This window comes from Salvelinus fontinalis, chromosome 21 (assembly GCF_029448725.1).
Source record: "Salvelinus fontinalis isolate EN_2023a chromosome 21, ASM2944872v1, whole genome shotgun sequence".
NCBI lineage: Eukaryota > Metazoa > Chordata > Actinopteri > Salmoniformes > Salmonidae > Salvelinus > Salvelinus fontinalis.
Genome location: NC_074685.1, coordinates 28,441,098 through 28,458,389, shown reverse-complemented (window position 1 = coordinate 28,458,389; position 17,292 = coordinate 28,441,098). Strand labels below are relative to the sequence as shown.

Sequence of the window (17,292 nt, the reverse complement as noted above, 5' to 3'; positions counted from 1 at the left end):
ATCAAGGTGACAGACATTGACACATTCAACACTGCCTTGCACACTCTTGTTGCCTCTAGCTGATCTAGGGTGTAATCATTTGTCCAACAGTTGCAAACAAGATTTTTCTGTAGGACAAATTCAGGTAAGTTTCTCATATTTTGTTCCTTTTGCTTCCGTTTAAGAAATGTTTTTACAACAGAATCGGCGGAATGAATACACCCCTGATCACACCCAGAGTTCAATTTCATTGCAGCCACATACAAACAGCATGATCCTTTTGATCATTGTAGAATTGCTTCTCGCATCTACGCACTCCCCTCTTCTCACCTTTTCCCTGCGCTTGTGGACTTCAGTGCACAACACATCAGCTGTCTGTGACCAGATGAAAAAACCTTTCCAAACCAAACCTTCATATCATAACCACTAACCGTTACACATATCCTACATCCTTGTCACCATATTAAATAATGTCATAGTCAACATAGCTACTAGAACTAAGGTGTTAGTAAACCTGCTACAATCACGCATTACAGTGTACAGTCAGCAAGGAGTTTAGCAGTTACACCGGCGGGCAATAAATTAATAAAACCAAAAGCTTACCTTGACTTCGAAGAGTTTCAGTGTTGGATAGCAATAGCCAGCTAGCTAACATAGCCAGCGAGCTAACCCTGTTTGAGCAGGGTGTTTGAGTAGGCTAAACTAGCTAGGTAAGTGAAAATGAAAAAATACAAAATCTCTCTCTTTCTCTCTATCTCTCTTGCTACTCTTTCATTTTTAAATAAATACATTTGTTCAAAACTGTTGAGCTATTGTTTTTCTCTCTCCTTGAGTCAACTACTCATCACATTTTATGAACTTCAGTGCTAGCTAGCTATAGCTTATGCTTTCAGTACTAGATTCATTCTCTGATCCTTTGATTGGGTGGACAACATGTCAGTTGCTGCAAGAGCTCTGACAGTTTGGAGGAGGTCCTCTGGAAGTTGTCATAATTACTGTGTAAGTCTATGGAAGGGGGTGAGAACCATGACCCCCCTAGGTTTTGTATTGAAGTCAATGTAACCAGAGGAGGATGGAAACTAGCTGTCCTCCGGCTACACAATGGTGGTACCCTACAGAGTGATGTTGCGGCTACTGTAAGCCTTCATTGCAAAACAGTGTGTTTTAATCAATTATTTGGTGATGTGAATATAGTTAGTATAGTTTCATCTAAAAATGATAACTTTTTAAATGTTTCACTATTTACATTTTTCTGAAATTCACTGTTGAGGACAGTCCTCCCCTTCCTCCTCTGAGGAGCCTCCACTGGTCCACACGCACACGTACATACGTGCTCACGTGCACACACATACCTATCTGTGGGGTCAGTAGTACATAAGTAGTATTGCAGGTGACAGAGGAGTCAGTAGCACAGCACTAAAGGAGAGAGGCTTCTACAATACACCTGTCCTCTGGTCACCTCTGCAGCAGAACAGACAAAATGACACAGGATTATTTTGGGTTGTCCTTAGTTAGAAGTGTGCCTAACAATGGCACCACGGCTCTCGACAACCCGGCGGATATCTCCGTCATTGTGATCTACTTTTTGGTTGTCCTGGCAGTCGGAGTATGGGTGAGTTCCTTAATCTTTCCATTGACACATTGACACTAAAACAACTCTGTGTCTGTGAATAGTTAATCGCTCAGAAAGGAAAAGAGAGCATGTTTTAGTTGAATCTGGAGAAAAGTTGTTTTCTCTATACTGAATATGATTTTTTTTAAATTAAAAAATAGAAGCATCTGGATAGTGTTTCGATGAGTTTCCTTCTGAGTGATAATATGTCCTTATATTTACAAAAATTAAATATGAATTATGATATTCTACACTTTCTATTCAAAGTAATTCAGATGGCTTCCAAAAAACATAATCACTAATGGGTTAATGGCTGGACTCATGCAGTACACTTGTTGCTGCAGATATTGTCCAATTGTGCCAGGTACATTATGCGGAAATTCTCAAGTGTATGTCAAGTAGACTATGAATACCCAGTGTCAAGTAGCCTATGAATACCACGTGTCAAGTAGCCTATGAATACCAAGTGTCAAGTAGCCTATGAATACCAAGTGTCAAGTAGCCTATGAATACCCAGTGTGAAGTAGCCTATAAATACCAAGTGCCAAGTAGCCTATGAATACCAAGTGTCAAGTAGCCTGTGATAACCAAGTGTCAAGTAGCCTATGAATACCACATGTCAAGTAGCCTATGAATACCCAGTGTCAAGTAGCCTATGAATACCAAGTGTCAAGTAGACTATGAATACCAAGTGTCAAGTAGCCTATGAATACCAAGTGTCAAGTAGCCTATGGATACCCAGTGTGAAGTAGCCTATGAATACCAAGTGCCAAGTAGCCTATGAATACCAAGTGTCAAGTAGCCTGTGATAACCAAGTGTCAAGTAGCCTATGAATACCAAGTGTCAAGTAGACTATGAATACCAAGTGTCAAGTAGCCTATGAATACCAAGTGTCAAGTAGCTTATGAATACCAAGTGTTAAGTAGCCTATGAATACCAAGTGCCAAGTAGCCTATGAATACCAAGTGTCAAGTAGACTATGAATACCAAGTGTCAAGTAGCCTATGAATACCAAGTGTCAAGTAGATTATGAATACCAAGTGTTAAGTAGCCTATGATTACCAAGTGTCAAGTAGCTTATGAATACCAAGTGTTAAGTAGCCTATGATTACCAAGTGCACTGACCTCTCATTGAATTCCCTGGATTGCTTCAGTTTATGCCCAGCTGCAAAATGTATAATATTGCCAGACATTTATAGAACAAGTCACCAAGTATGTTTGAATTAAATTGCTGAGGAATAATTTTGCATTTGTCATATTGTTTCAGCCTTGTGGAGAGTCGCAACAGTACTAACTACACACCCACTGGGCACAGACGTCAAAGTAACATCTATTCCTCGTTGGTTCAACGTACATGTAGTTTCATTGAAATGATGTGGAAACAACTTTGATTCAACCAGTGTGTGCCCAGTGGTTAGTGCTGATTGATGATTGACCCGAACAATGTTTACAAGATGTAGTAAACCATCAGTGTGAAATTAACACCATACAAACAAAAATGTATATTGACCTTGTATATATAACTGAAAAAGGTGCAAACGACCGTATCATGTAACAACAAGGTTATTGATCAACATGATCCCTGATACGTGAATATGGTATCTCAAAACAACTCAATTAACCCGTCTCTCTTTGCAGGCTATGGTGAGCACAAACCGAGCCACCGTAGGTGGATTCTTCCTCGCAGGAAGAAGCATGGTGTGGTGGCCAGTGAGTATAAATCTTCTCTTAGGACAGTCTATTACATATTATAAACTGGGTGGTTCGAGCCCTGAATGCTGATCCATTATTACGTTCAAAGGCATCGAACTCGCTCTAATTTACTGCCCACTGTTTATGACACTGGCCCATATTTGGAAAGACACACCCTGTTCTCCTGAACTCTCCTAATACGTGCCTGTATTCCATGGAAGTGTCCAGCTCATACTTAAATCAAGGTCATAATCTTTTATCTTGATGCGTTGGAAGCCCATAAATCATATGCCCTTCATTTGAGACTGCTCCTAATGACTCAATAATGACTGATGTTGATTGTACCAGTACATGTGAGGTGTCTAACTTAATTGCATATTTCCCTTCATGGACCATGTACTTGGCAACCTTTGCCCTGTTATCTTACACGGTCCACCTGTTGTTGTAAATGTTCCTTTATGAATGAAGTTCTTCTCAATGACCTTCCATATCCCAAAACTGTGAAAGAATATAACTACTTTCTGTATAAATTGATCCTGAACGTTCCTCTGTCCTTCCTCTCCAGATTGGGGCATCCCTCTTTGCGAGCAACATTGGCAGTGGGCATTTTGTTGGCATCGCAGGGACTGCGGCTGCAGGTGGACTTGCCATTGGCGGATTCGAATGGAATGTGAGTGGCAACGTCTAATGTAAATAAATACCATGATAACCTCTCATGCAAACATCATCATAACCTCTGAAACGTACCTGATATTATCACTCATCTCATCTCTATCTCTATTATCATCGCATCTCTATCTCTGTTATCATCTCCTCTATCTCTGTTATCATCTCATCTCTATCTCTATTATCATCTAATCTCTATCTCTATTATCATCTCATCTCTATCTCTGTTATCATCTCCTCTATCTCTGTTATCATCTCCTCTATCTCTGTTATCATCTTATCTCTATCTCTGTTATCATCTCATCGCTATCTCTGTTATCATCTCATCTCTATCTCTGTTATCATCTCTATCTCTGTAATCTTCTCATCTCTATCTCTATTATCACCTAATCTCTATCTCTATTATCATCTCATCTCTATCTCTGTTATCATCTCCTCTATCTCTGTTATCATCTCCTCTATCTCTGTTATCATCTTATCTCTATCTCTGTTATCATCTCATCGCTATCTCTGTTATCATCTCATCTCTATCTCTGTTATCATCTCTATCTCTGTAATCTTCTCATCTCTATCTCTATTATCACCTAATCTCTATCTCTATTATCATCTCATCTCGATCTCTGTTATCATCTCATCTCTATTTCTGTTATCATCTCATCTCTATCTCTGTTATCATCTCATCGCTATCTCTGTAATCATCTCATCTCAATCTCTATTATAACCGCATCTCTATCTCTGTTACCATCTCATCTCAATCTCTGTTATCATCTTATCTCTATCATCATCTCATCTCTATCTTTGTTATCATCTCTATATCTATTATCATCTAATATCTATCTCTGTAAACCATCTAATCTCAATCTCTATTATAATCTCATCTCTATTTCTGTTATCATCTCATCTCTATCTCTGTAATCATCTCATCTCAATCTCTATTATCATCTCAATCTCTGTAATCATCTAATCTCTATCTCTGTAATCATCTCATCTCAATCTCTATTATCATCTCATCTCTATCTCTATTATTACATTTACATTACATTTAAGTCATTTAGCAGACGCTCTTATCCAGAGCGACTTACAAGTACATACATTCATACTTTTTTGTACTGGTCCCCCGTGGGAATCGAACCCACAACCCTGGCGTTGCAAGCGCCATGCTCTACCAACTGAGCCACACGGGACCATCTCTATCTCTATAATCATCTCATCTCTATCTCTATTATCATCTCATCTCTATCTATGTTATCATCTCATCTCTATCTCTGTTATCATCTCATCTCTATTATCATCTCATCTCAAACTCTATTATCATCTCATCTCTATCTCTATTATCATCTAATCTCTATCTCTATAATCATCTCATCTCTATTATCATCTAATCTCTATCTCTATAATCATCTCATCTCTGTTATCATCTCATCTCTATCTCTGTTATCATCTCCTCTATCTCTGTTATCATCTCATCTCTATCTCTATTATCATATCATCTCTATCTCTATAATCATCTCATCTCTATTATCATCTCATCTCTATCTCTATTATCATATCATCTCTATCTCTATAATCATCTCATCTCTATTATCATCTCATCTCTATCTCTATTATCATCTCATCTATATCTCTATTATCATCTCATCTCTATCTCTATTATCATCTAATCTCATCTCTATCTCTGTTATCATCTCATCTCTATCTCTGTTATCATCTAATCTCTATCTCTATAATCATCTCATCTCTATTATCATCTCATCTCTATCTCTATTATCATCTCATCTATATCTCTATTATCATCTCATCTCTATCTCTGTTATCATCTCACCTCTATCTCTGTTATCATCTCCTCTATCTCTGTTATCATCTCATCTCTATCTCTATTATCACATCATCTCTATCTCTATAATCATCTCATCTCTATTATCATCTCATCTCTATCTCTATTATCATCGCATCTCTATCTCTGTTATCATCTCCTCTATCTCTGTTATCATCTCATCTCTATCGCTATTATCATCTAATCTCTATCTCTATTATCATCTCATCTCTATCTCTGTTATCATCTCCTCTATCTCTGTTATCATCTCATCTCTATCTCTGTTATCATCTTATCTCTATCTCTGTTATCATCTCATCTCTGTCTCTGTTATCATCTCATCTCTATCTCTGTTATCATCTCTATCTCTGTAATCTTCTCATCTCTATCTCTATTATCACCTAATCTCTATCTCTATTATCATCTCATCTCGATCTCTGTTATCATCTCATCTCTATTTCTGTTATCATCTCATCTCTATCTCTGTTATCATCTCCTCTATCTCTGTTATCATCTCATCTCTATCGCTATTATCATCTAATCTCTATCTCTATTATCATCTCATCTCTATCTCTGTTATCATCTCCTCTATCTCTGTTATCATCTCATCTCTATCTCTGTTATCATCTTATCTCTATCTCTGTTATCATCTCATCTCTATCTCTGTTATCATCTCATCTCTATCTCTGTTATCATCTCTATCTCTGTAATCTTCTCATCTCTATCTCTATTATCACCTAATCTCTATCTCTATTATCATCTCATCTCGATCTCTGTTATCATCTCATCTCTATTTCTGTTATCATCTCATCTCTATCTCTGTTATCATCTCATCCTTATCTCTGTAATCATCTCATCTCAATCTCTATTATAACCGCATCTCTATCTCTGTTATCATCTCATCTCAATCTCTGTTATCATCTTATCTCTATCATCATCTCATCTCTATCTTTGTTATCATCTCTATATCTATTATCATCTAATATCTATCTCTGTAAACCATCTAATCTCAATCTCTATTATAATCTCATCTCTATTTCTGTTATCATCTCATCTCTATCTCTGTAATCATCTCATCTCAATCTCTATTATCATCTCAATCTCTGTAATCATCTAATCTCTATCTCTGTAATCATCTCATCTCAATCTCTATTATCATCTCATCTCTATCTCTATTATAATCTCATCTCTATCTCTATAATCATCTCATCTCTATCTCTATTATCATCTCATCTCTATCTATGTTATCATCTCATCTCTATCTCTGTTATCATCTCATCTCTATTATCATCTCATCTCAAACTCTATTATCATCTCATCTCTATCTCTATTATCATCTAATCTCTATCTCTATAATCATCTCATCTCTATTATCATCTAATCTCTATCTCTATAATCATCTCATCTCTGTTATCATCTCATCTCTATCTCTGTTATCATCTCCTCTATCTCTGTTATCATCTCATCTCTATCTCTATTATCATATCATCTCTATCTCTATAATCATCTCATCTCTATTATCATCTCATCTCTATCTCTATTATCATCTCATCTATATCTCTATTATCATCTCATCTCTATCTCTATTATCATCTAATCTCATCTCTATCTCTGTTATCATCTCATCTCTATCTCTGTTATCATCTAATCTCTATCTCTATAATCATCTCATCTCTATTATCATCTCATCTCTATCTCTATTATCATCTCATCTATATCTCTATTATCTTCTCATCTCTATCTCTATTATCATCTAATCTCATCTCTATCTCTGTTATCATCTCACCTCTATCTCTGTTATCATCTCCTCTATCTCTGTTATCATCTTGACTCTATCTCTATTATCATATCATTTCTATTTCTATTGAACTCTGCAATTATTTGTATAATTTAGTTATCTATATTGGGGCTGATAAGCCTGTAGGTTAAATGTCACTATATGATCGATACTAGAGAACAGCAGTGGGCGAAAGTAGTAACACTTCTAGTAAAAAGTAAAAAATCTGTCATTTCATAAATTCCCCATCTGAGCCCGTAGGATGTGTGTTTTCAGGCCCTTGTGGTGGTGATCATTCTTGGATGGCTCTTTGTTCCCATTTACATCAAAGCTGGGGTGAGAACAACCTTTTCTGCTATTACAGTGTAATTACCATTATACCATGCAATTTCTTACATTTCTGTAGCATATAATCAAGTGCTATTCCACAATGTAGTCATGTCTACTGGATGTGTTTAGGTGGTGACCATGCCAGAGTACTTGAGGAAGCGGTTCGGAGGCCAGCGCATCCGCATCTATCTCTCAGTGCTCTCACTCTTCCTCTATGTCTTCACTAAGATCTCAGTGAGTCACTCATATCACTGTTCATTGTATATTACTGATGGTCAGTCCATAAAAACAACTAGGTACACTGTATATATATACACTACCGTTCAAAAGTTTGGGGTCACTTAGAAATGTCCTTGTTTTTGAAAGAAAAGCACATTTTTATGTCCATTAATATATAGGTTTTGCGGGTAATATTTAATGAAGCTGCCAGTTGAGGACTTGTGAGGCGTCTGTTTCTCAAACTAGACAATCTAATGTACTTGTCCTCTTGCTCAGTTGTGCACTGGGGCCTCCCACTCCTCTTTCTATTCTGGTTAGAACTAGTTTGTGCTGTTCTGTGAAGGGAGTAGTACACAGCGTTGTACCAGATCTTCAGTTTCTTGGCAATTTCTCACATGGAATAGCCTTCATTTCTCAGGACAAGAATAGACTGTCAAGTTTCAGAAGAAAGTTATTTGTTTCTGGCCATTTTGAACCTGTAATCAAACCCACAAATGCTGATGTCCCAGATACTCAACTAGTCTAAAGAAGGACAGTTTTATTGCTTGTTTCAGCAAGGGGCAACAAAGTTTCATCACGTTGTTAAAAGTCCATGTTAATTTATGTACGTAGAAACAGACTCAACTTCACGAATGCTCGGCCATCTGGTCTTCAGTCAGCTGTTTGTTTACGACAGTTATTGTATTGAATTTTTTCTTCATCCAAAATCGTGTGCTAGCCATATAGAAGCCCTTCCTTTGTCGTTAATCCCCTCTCTCTCTCACTTTCTCTCTCTCTCTCTCTCTCTCTCTCTCTCTCTCTCTCTCTCTCTCTTTCTCTCTCTTTCTCTCTCTCTCTTACTTTCTCTCTCTCTCTCTCTCTCTCTCTCTCTCTCTCTCTCTCTCTCTCTCTCTCTCTCTCTCTCTCTCTTTCTCTCGCTCTCTCTCTCTCTCTCTCTCTCTCTCTCTCTCTCTCTCTCTCTCTTTCTCTCTCTTTCTCTCTCTCTCTCACTTTCTCTCTCTCTCTCTCTCTCTCTCTCTTTCTCTCTCTCTCTCTCTCTTTCTCTCTCTCTCACTCACTCTCTCTCTTCTCTCTCTCTCTCTCTCTCTCTCTCTCTCTCTCTCTCTCTCTCTCTCTCTCTCTCTCTTTCTCTCTCTCTCACTCTCTCTCTCTCTCTCTCTCGATCTCTCTTCCTCTCTCTCAGGCAGATATGTTTTCTGGAGCCATCTTTATTAACCAGGCTCTGGGGCTTAACATCTACCTTGCTGTGGTTCTCCTGCTAAGTATCACTGCTCTATACACCGTCACAGGTATATTAATACATACTCTCAACTTTACACTACATAACTGTATATAGCAGCGATATACACTGAGTGTACAAAACATGCACTTTCCATGACAGACTGACCAGGTGAATTCAGGTGAAAGCTATGATCCCTTATTGATGTCACTTGTTAAATCCACTTCAATCAGTATAGATGAAGGGGAGGAGACAGGTTAAGGAAGGATTTTTAAGCCTTGAGACAAGTGAGACATATATTGTGTATGTGTGCCATTCAGAGGGTGAATGGGCAAGACAAAATATTTAAGTGCCTTTGAACGGAGTATGATAGTAGGTGCCAGGTGGACCAGTGTAAATGTGTGTCAAGAACTGCAACGCTGCTGGGTTTTTCACGCTCAACAGATTCCTGTGTGTATCAAGAATGGTCCACCACCCAAAGGACATCCAGCCAACTTGACCAAACTGTGGGAATCATTGGAGTCAATATGTGCCAGCATCACTGTAGAATGCTTTCCACACATTGTAGAGTCCATGCCCCAATGAATTAAGGATTTTCTGAGGGCAAAGGGGGGTGCATCTCAATATTAGGAAGGTGTTCCTAATGTTTTGTGCACTTAGTGTATAGCAGCGATATATAACTCCTTCACTGAGAGGAGCCCTATATCGACTATGTCCATTTAAACCAATATGGAGTTCTTATCTGTAACCATGGCAGAGTGGAGTAAAGTCCATCCTGTATTGTTGTATTTGAGTCTTAATAGCAGACTATGTCTGACGGCACAAATGCCTTCCTCCAAGGCTGTTTATCTCCTGTACCACATGCGTAATTACCCATACTCCCTGATAAAACCTTGTTGTTCACCTCTGTAATGATGCATTAATTCCAGGACTTTAGTTCACTGACAGACCATCAGCAAGGTCAGTAACGCAACACTGTCTCTGTATAGGATTGGGTTTCCATAATACTCATATAAACATGTAATGTAGATTAGTCTGGACTGTCTCCTGAGTGGCGCAGCAGTTTAAGACACTGCATCTCAGTGCTAGAGGCATCCCTACAGACCCTGGTTCAATTCCAGGCTGTATCACAACCGACCGTGATTGAGAGTCCCATAGGGCGGCGCACAATTGGCCCAGCGTTGTCCGGGTTCTGGTTTGGCCGGGGTAGGCCGTCATTGTAAATTGCCTAGTTAATTAAGGGTTAAATATTTAAAATAATCTCTGTATAGGATTAGGTTTCCATAATGCTCATATAAACATGTAGTGGAGTTTAGTATAGGTTTTGTAAATATCAGACATGAAGGTGAGTTAACTGCTGAAAATAGAGTGACTCACAGCATCAAATACTGTCATGCACACGTGACACATCGATGCGTTCGAGGTGCAGTCAACAGCAAACGTTGTGTGTACTGTTATTCTTTGCTAGGGCTTGATTTTCAGTCTGTAAGGCAGCCCCACACAAATGTATGTAGGCCACCGTATCTTCTCTATTACCATTGTGCTCAAATGAATATCAATGACCTACATGTATATTCATATACCGTACACAACTACTGAGGGGAGTTATAGAGTCTATATGATAGACAAACATCAAACGAACAACTGGACCCCTAACAGGCTATCCTTTTTGACCAAGGGCAATCATTAAAGTAAAAAATAAACATCACGTCTACAGTGTAAATGAGTACTACAGGGGTTTTCCACAGCTTAGTCATTGACTGTAACCCTGTGTGAGTAATGAGTGGGATTGTGTTGTGCTGACTCTCACCATGTGCACTCTGCTTCAGGTGGACTGGCTGCAGTGATCTACACAGACACATTGCAGACCATCATCATGGTCGTGGGATCTTTCATCCTCATGGGTTATGGTAATGTATTTATTCATCCTCATGGGTTATGGTAATGTATTTATTCATCCTCATGGGTTATAGTAATGTATTTATTCATCCTCATGGGTTATAGTAATGTATTTATTCATCCTCATGGGTTATGGTAATGTATTTATTCATCCTCATGGGTTATGGTAATGTATTTATTCATTGCCTCTTTTCCTTTTCCTAAAACTCTATATATCTTCTTCTTTGTCCTCCCTTCTTTATTTCCTTCCTCCATGCATTCCTTTTTCTCCTTCCCCCTTTCTACAGAGGATCATTTCCTTGATTTATTCTCTTCTTCCAATTCCTCCAACCTCTCTCATCCCTCTTTCCCAACCATCTTCTGTCTGTCTCCCCAGCCTTCAATGAGGTGGGAGGTTATGAGAACTTCCAGACGCGCTACATGGAGGCCATACCCACTCTGACTGGGGTCAACATCAGTGAGAGCTGCTACACCCCTCGGCCTGACTCCTTCCACATCTTCAGGGACGCGGTGACAGGGGACCTGCCCTGGCCAGGCCTGGTGTTTGGCCTCACTGTCCAGGCCACCTGGTACTGGTGCACTGATCAGGTAGCCTACTGCTCAGTAGGGAATGAATAAGTCTAACACCCTCCCTCAGTTACACACACACACACACACACACACACACACACACACACACACACACACACACACACACACACACACACACACACACACACACACACACACACACACACACACACACACACACACTAATGTGTGTATCATTACCATGGCCACTCTTTCCAAACAGCTCTCAGCTTGTCTTAGCTTAAGTGGCTGCCTTATGAAGAGAAGCATGCTTTTAGTTAGACCCAAATGCACTTCCTTCCCACAGACTTAAATAAGACTATTTCCGCTAGAAAAGCTGCACACACATTTGTACCTGTCAGAAGATCTGTGGTTGTATGGTGCATGGAAGGAATGATGAGTGCATTTCACTTCAAACCCCTTTCATTCCCCTCTACTCTTGATATTGACATATTCAAGCAATACAGAGGCACCATACTTATGTTTTGACCATGAAAACTTAATCCATCACCTCTTTAGTCACTGGAGGCCTTTTATCTCTCCTGTCACCTAGGTGATTGTCCAGCGCTGTCTATCTGCCAAGAATCTTTCCCATGTCAAGGCTGGCTGTATCCTGTGTGGCTACCTGAAGCTGCTGCCCATGTTCCTCATGGTCTTCCCTGGCATGATCAGCCGAATCCTCTACCCAGACGAGGTGGCGTGCGTGGAACCAGAGGAGTGTCTGAGGTACTGTGGGGCCAGTGTTGGCTGCACCAATATTGCTTATCCCAAACTGGTGGTGGACCTCATGCCAAATGGTGGGTAACAGAAAATACTAGTCCATCTAGTAACAATGACAGACCTAGCACCACTATCAAATGAAATGAAATTGTATTTGTCACATGTGCCGGATAGAACCGTACCCTGAAATGCTTACTTACAAGCCCTTAACCAACAATGTAGTTCAAGAAATAGAGTTAAGAAAATATTTATGAAATAAACTTAGGTAAAAAAAGGTAATATTATGTAACACAATAAAATAACAATTCCGAGGCTATGTACAGGGGGTACCGTTACCCCCTGCTCAAGAAAGCACATATACATGCCCGTCTGAAGTTTGCCAATGAACATCTGAATGATTCAGAGGACAACTGGGTGAAAGTGTTGTGGTCAGATGAGACAAATGGAGCTCTCTGGCATGAACTCAACTCGCCGTGTTTGGAGGAGGAGGAATGCTGCCTCTGACCCCAAGAACACCATCCCCACCATCAAACATGGAGGTGGAAACATTATGCTTGGGTGTGTTTTCTGCTAAGGGGACAGGACAACTTCACCGCATCAAAGGGACAATGGACGGGGCCATGTACCGTCAAATCTTGGGTGAGAACCTCCCTCCCTCAGCCAGGGCATTGAAAATGGGTCATGGATGGGTATTCCAGCATTACAATGACCCAAAACACATGGCCAAGGCAACAAAGGAGTGGCTCAAGAAGAAGCACATTAAGGTCCTGGAGTGGCCTAGCCAGTCCTTAAACCCATAGAAAATCTGTGGAGGGAGCTGAAGGTTCGAGTTGCCAAACGTCAGCCTCGAAACCTTAATGACTTGGAGAAGATCTGCAAAGAGGAGTGGGACAAAATCCCTCCTGAGATGTGTGCAAACCTGGTGGCCAACTACAAGAAACGTCTGACCTCTGTGATTGCCAACAAGGGTTTTGCCACCAAGTACTAAGTCATGTTTTGCAGAGGGGTCAAATACTTATTTCCCTCATTAGAATGCAAATCAATTTCTAACATTTTTGACATGTGTTTTTCTGGATTTTGTTGTTGTTACTCTGTCTCTCACTGTTCAAATAAACCTACCATTAAAATTATAGACTGATCATTTCTTTGTCAATGGGCAAACGTACAAAATCAGCAGGGGATCAAATACTTTTTCCCCTCACTGTATATAGGTCCTGGAAGGCAGAAAACTTGGCCCCGGTGATGTGCTGGGCCATACGCTTTACCCGCTATAGCGCCTTACAGTCGAATAACGAGCAGTTGCCATACCAGGAGGTGATGCAACCGGTCAGGATGCTCTCGATGGTGCAGCTAAATAACTTTTTGAGGATCTGGGGACGCATGCCAAATCTTTTCAGCCTCCTGAGGGGGAAAAGGTGTTGTCGTGCCCTCTTCACGACTGTCTTGGTGTGTTTGGACCATGATAGTTTGATGGTGATGTGACGCCAAGGAACTTGAAACTCTCGACCTGCTCCACTTCAGCCCTGTCGATGAGAATGGGGGCGTGTTCGGCTGCAGTCCACGATCAGCTCCTTTGTCTTGCTCACGTTGAGGGAGAGGTTGTTGTCCTGGCACCGCACTGCACAGGGACTATGCTACTACAACACTGTTACTACTGCTACAAATAGTGGATTCAACAAGTACTACTCCTTATTCCAGGAAAACAGTTGTTGCTGCCAATACAATCAACCATCACATTTGTTCATCGCTTCATTCCTTCTCTTTTCACTTTTCCACACCTATCCTAATCCGCATTCCCTCCATTCCTGTTCTCCTTTGCACCCCCCCCCTCCCCCCTCCCTTCCCTCTCCTCCCATCCTCCCCTCTCTCCTGCAGGTCTGCGAGGCCTGATGCTGTCGGTGATGATGGCGTCTCTGATGAGCTCCCTGACCTCCATCTTCAACAGTGCCAGCACCCTGTTCACGATGGACATTTACACCAAGATACGCAGGTCCGCCTCCGAGAAGGAACTCATGATCGCTGGGAGGTACAGTAACACACAGCTCAGCCTGCTCGAGTTCTTTGGACTTCACTTGCTTTAATACACGTGTATATGTTTGTGCTTGTGTATGTTTGCATTTAGATAAATGGGTAATATTTCTGTATTATTCTTGGCTGTGCAGGGTGTTTATCCTGGTTCTGATCGGGGTGAGTATAGCGTGGATCCCTGTGGTCCAGTCTGCTCAGAGCGGCCAGCTCTTTGACTACATCCAGTCCATCACCAGCTACCTGACCCCGCCCATCGCCGCCACCTTCATGCTCGCCATCTTCTGTAAGCGCATCAATGAGCCGGTGAGTCTATAACTTAACCAAAGTCAGTGTGATATAAACTAGTTTCATTGAGCTACTTATGGTTTGAACTGGTTAATTTAACCGGTTGTATGATTAAGCAATAAGGTACCTGAGGCGTTTGTGGTATATGGTCAATATATATTTTTTTTATTTTTTTATTTTACCGTTATTTTACCAGGTAAGTTGACTGAGAACACGTTCTCATTTGCAGCAACGACCTGGGGAATAGTTACAGGGGAGAGGATACCACAGCTAAGGGCCGTATCCAGGCACTCCGCATTGCGTCGTGCAAAACGACAGCCCTTAGCCGTGGTATATTGGCCATATATCACATGCCCCTCGGGCCTTATTGCTTAAGTAGTTTATCTGAACTCTGCTGGCTAGGCTCAAAGGACCCTGGTTACCACTTTCACCATTTACTGCCTTGTTTGTGTTATACGTGATGTTTGTGCAATTGGAAGTGAACCATGAAAATGTGTTGAGTCACAGACCCCCCCACTTTCAGGGTGTGTTCTATGGCCTTACGATAGGCCTGGCTATTGGCTTAACCAGGATGATCAGTGAGTTTGCCTATGGGACAGGAAGCTGTGTGACCCCCACTAACTGTCCAGTGATCATCTGTGGGGTCCACTACCTCTACTTCTCCATTATTCTGTTCTGTATCTCCTGCCTGCTGATAGTCAGCATCTCCCTCATGACCAAACCCATCGACGACAAACATGTAAGTTACGACTGCCCCCAATAGTCTAACTTTTTTAGTTATTCTTCCATCCGTGAATGTTAATTGAATAAAAACGCAGTCTCTCTGCTATCTCTAAATTATTTTCTCCCCATGTGTTTGTCCCGTGCCGCTTCCTCCCTCCATCTCCAGTTGCACCGCTTGTGCTGGCAGCTGAGGAACAGCACAGAGGAGAGGGTGGATCTGGAACTAGACAATTGGAAAGAAAATCAAGAACCTACCTTTGTGGATATTGAAGGTAAGAGAGGTCTCTCTTCAATCTCTATCTGTTACTCCATGACACACATACAGATTTTATTTCTCACATTTACAACCACACACTGTTTCCTCATCCCTGTGTTTGTGTGTCTGTGCAGAGCCCACAGAGGAGCCAGGCTGTTGTAAGAAGGCAGTGTTGAGCTTCTGTGGCTTGGAGAAATCGAATGCTCCTAAGCTGAGTGCTGAGGAGCAGGCTGAGCTGCAGAGGAAACTCACAGATACCTCAGAGAAACCCCTGTGGAGGAACGTGGTCAATGCCAACGCCATCATCCTCCTGTGCGTCTGTGTTTTCTTGCACGGCTTCTACGGTTAAACATCTCCTCATACTGGACCTCCACTGCCCTGGACTGTCTAACCATAAACTTGAGTAGCCTCCTCTTTCAACCCTGAAATCGCCCCAGACTCACACGCCCACAATGCACTGTAAATTGCCACCTCTCTTACACTCCCTCCCTCTATCCATCATCTGTACAGGTTGCTCTTAACCTCTTAACTTTGTAATCTCCACACCCCCGCCACGTGGCTAATGCTACGAACGCCTTACCTAGCTCCATACCTGAACGACTGGCCTAGCTCCATACCTGAACGACTGGCCTAGCTCCATACCTGAACGACTGGCCTAGCTCCATACCTGAACGACTGGCCTAGCTCCATACCTGAACGACTGGCCTAGCTCCATACCTGAACGACTGGCCTAGCTCCATACCTGAACGACTGGCCTAGCTCCATACCTGAACGACTGGCCTAGCTCCATACCTGAACGTTCACTTTGAACTTTCTGTCCTTCTTGAAGTTACTTTAGTTTGTTATATTACAAACACCAGGTGGGGCTGCAGTAGGAATAAACTTGCATAATTTAAGATTTGAGGAGTATCATTACCAAGATAACACTGTACAGCCAGTGGATTTTAAGGCATTGACACATCAAATGTTGTTGGCAATAAGAGGAAAAAAGCCAATACAACACATATACCTATTGAACACGTATGACATGTATCTGGTAGCTTTCTTTTACTTAATTAATAAAGTATTCTACCTTAGTTCGAAAAAGGTTGAGAACTACCCTATTTTTCAGAGATAAGGGATGGACTCACAAACTCATTATCACACATTCAATCTCTGACTGACTACGGTGAATAGAGCCTGGCGATCAAAGGTCAAAAGTGGTGCCATGTTTCCTCTTTCCTCTAGCTGTCATTTTGCTTTGCTATGTGTTAATGAATGATATCTCAAAGATGGAAGGAGCAGTACATTTCCTCATGGTACTGGAGTAATAACCCACTTCACTCACGCACGTGCACGCACACACACCCACACACACACACCCCCGAGCCATGCTTTTCTTTACTGCCCCCTGCCTGTCATAACAGTAAGTGCATCTGGAGGACCAAGAATGTAAAATATCACAGCCACATGGGGTGGTTTACACTCTTTTAGTGTATGGGCTCTATTCTAATCCGCATCGCG

The 17,292-nt window shown here is 41.1% G+C and overlaps 1 protein-coding gene and 1 non-coding gene across 2 annotated transcripts; one reads left to right on the top strand and one right to left on the bottom strand.

The window, feature by feature from the left end:
* The first annotated feature begins 1,356 nt into the window (after positions 1–1,356).
* Positions 1,357–16,926, top strand: slc5a1 (solute carrier family 5 member 1). Its single transcript, XM_055874551.1, has 14 exons — positions 1,357–1,591; positions 3,231–3,302; positions 3,850–3,954; positions 7,817–7,876; positions 8,000–8,104; positions 9,273–9,378; positions 11,138–11,218; positions 11,584–11,795; positions 12,331–12,574; positions 14,373–14,523; positions 14,660–14,828; positions 15,334–15,549; positions 15,700–15,805; positions 15,924–16,926. The coding sequence occupies exons 1-14, from the start codon at positions 1,460–1,462 to the stop codon at positions 16,136–16,138; spliced, it is 1,974 nt and encodes a 657-aa protein (XP_055730526.1). The 5' UTR covers positions 1,357–1,459; the 3' UTR covers positions 16,139–16,926.
* On the bottom strand, positions 5,061–5,136 carry trnaa-ugc (transfer RNA alanine (anticodon UGC)). Its single transcript has one exon. It is a non-coding gene; the product is annotated as a tRNA-Ala (tRNA).
* Positions 16,927–17,292: the final 366 nt, after the last annotated feature.

Coding starts and splice junctions, on each gene's coding strand:
- slc5a1 (XM_055874551.1), top strand. CDS start 1,460: ATGACACAGGATTATTTTGGGTTGTCCTTAGTTAGAAGTGTGCCTAAC. Junction 1,592..3,230: donor TCCTGGCAGTCGGAGTATGG/GTGAGTTCCTTA, acceptor CTCTCTTTGCAG/GCTATGGTGAGCACAAACCG. Junction 8,105..9,272: donor ATGTCTTCACTAAGATCTCA/GTGAGTCACTCA, acceptor CCTCTCTCTCAG/GCAGATATGTTTTCTGGAGC.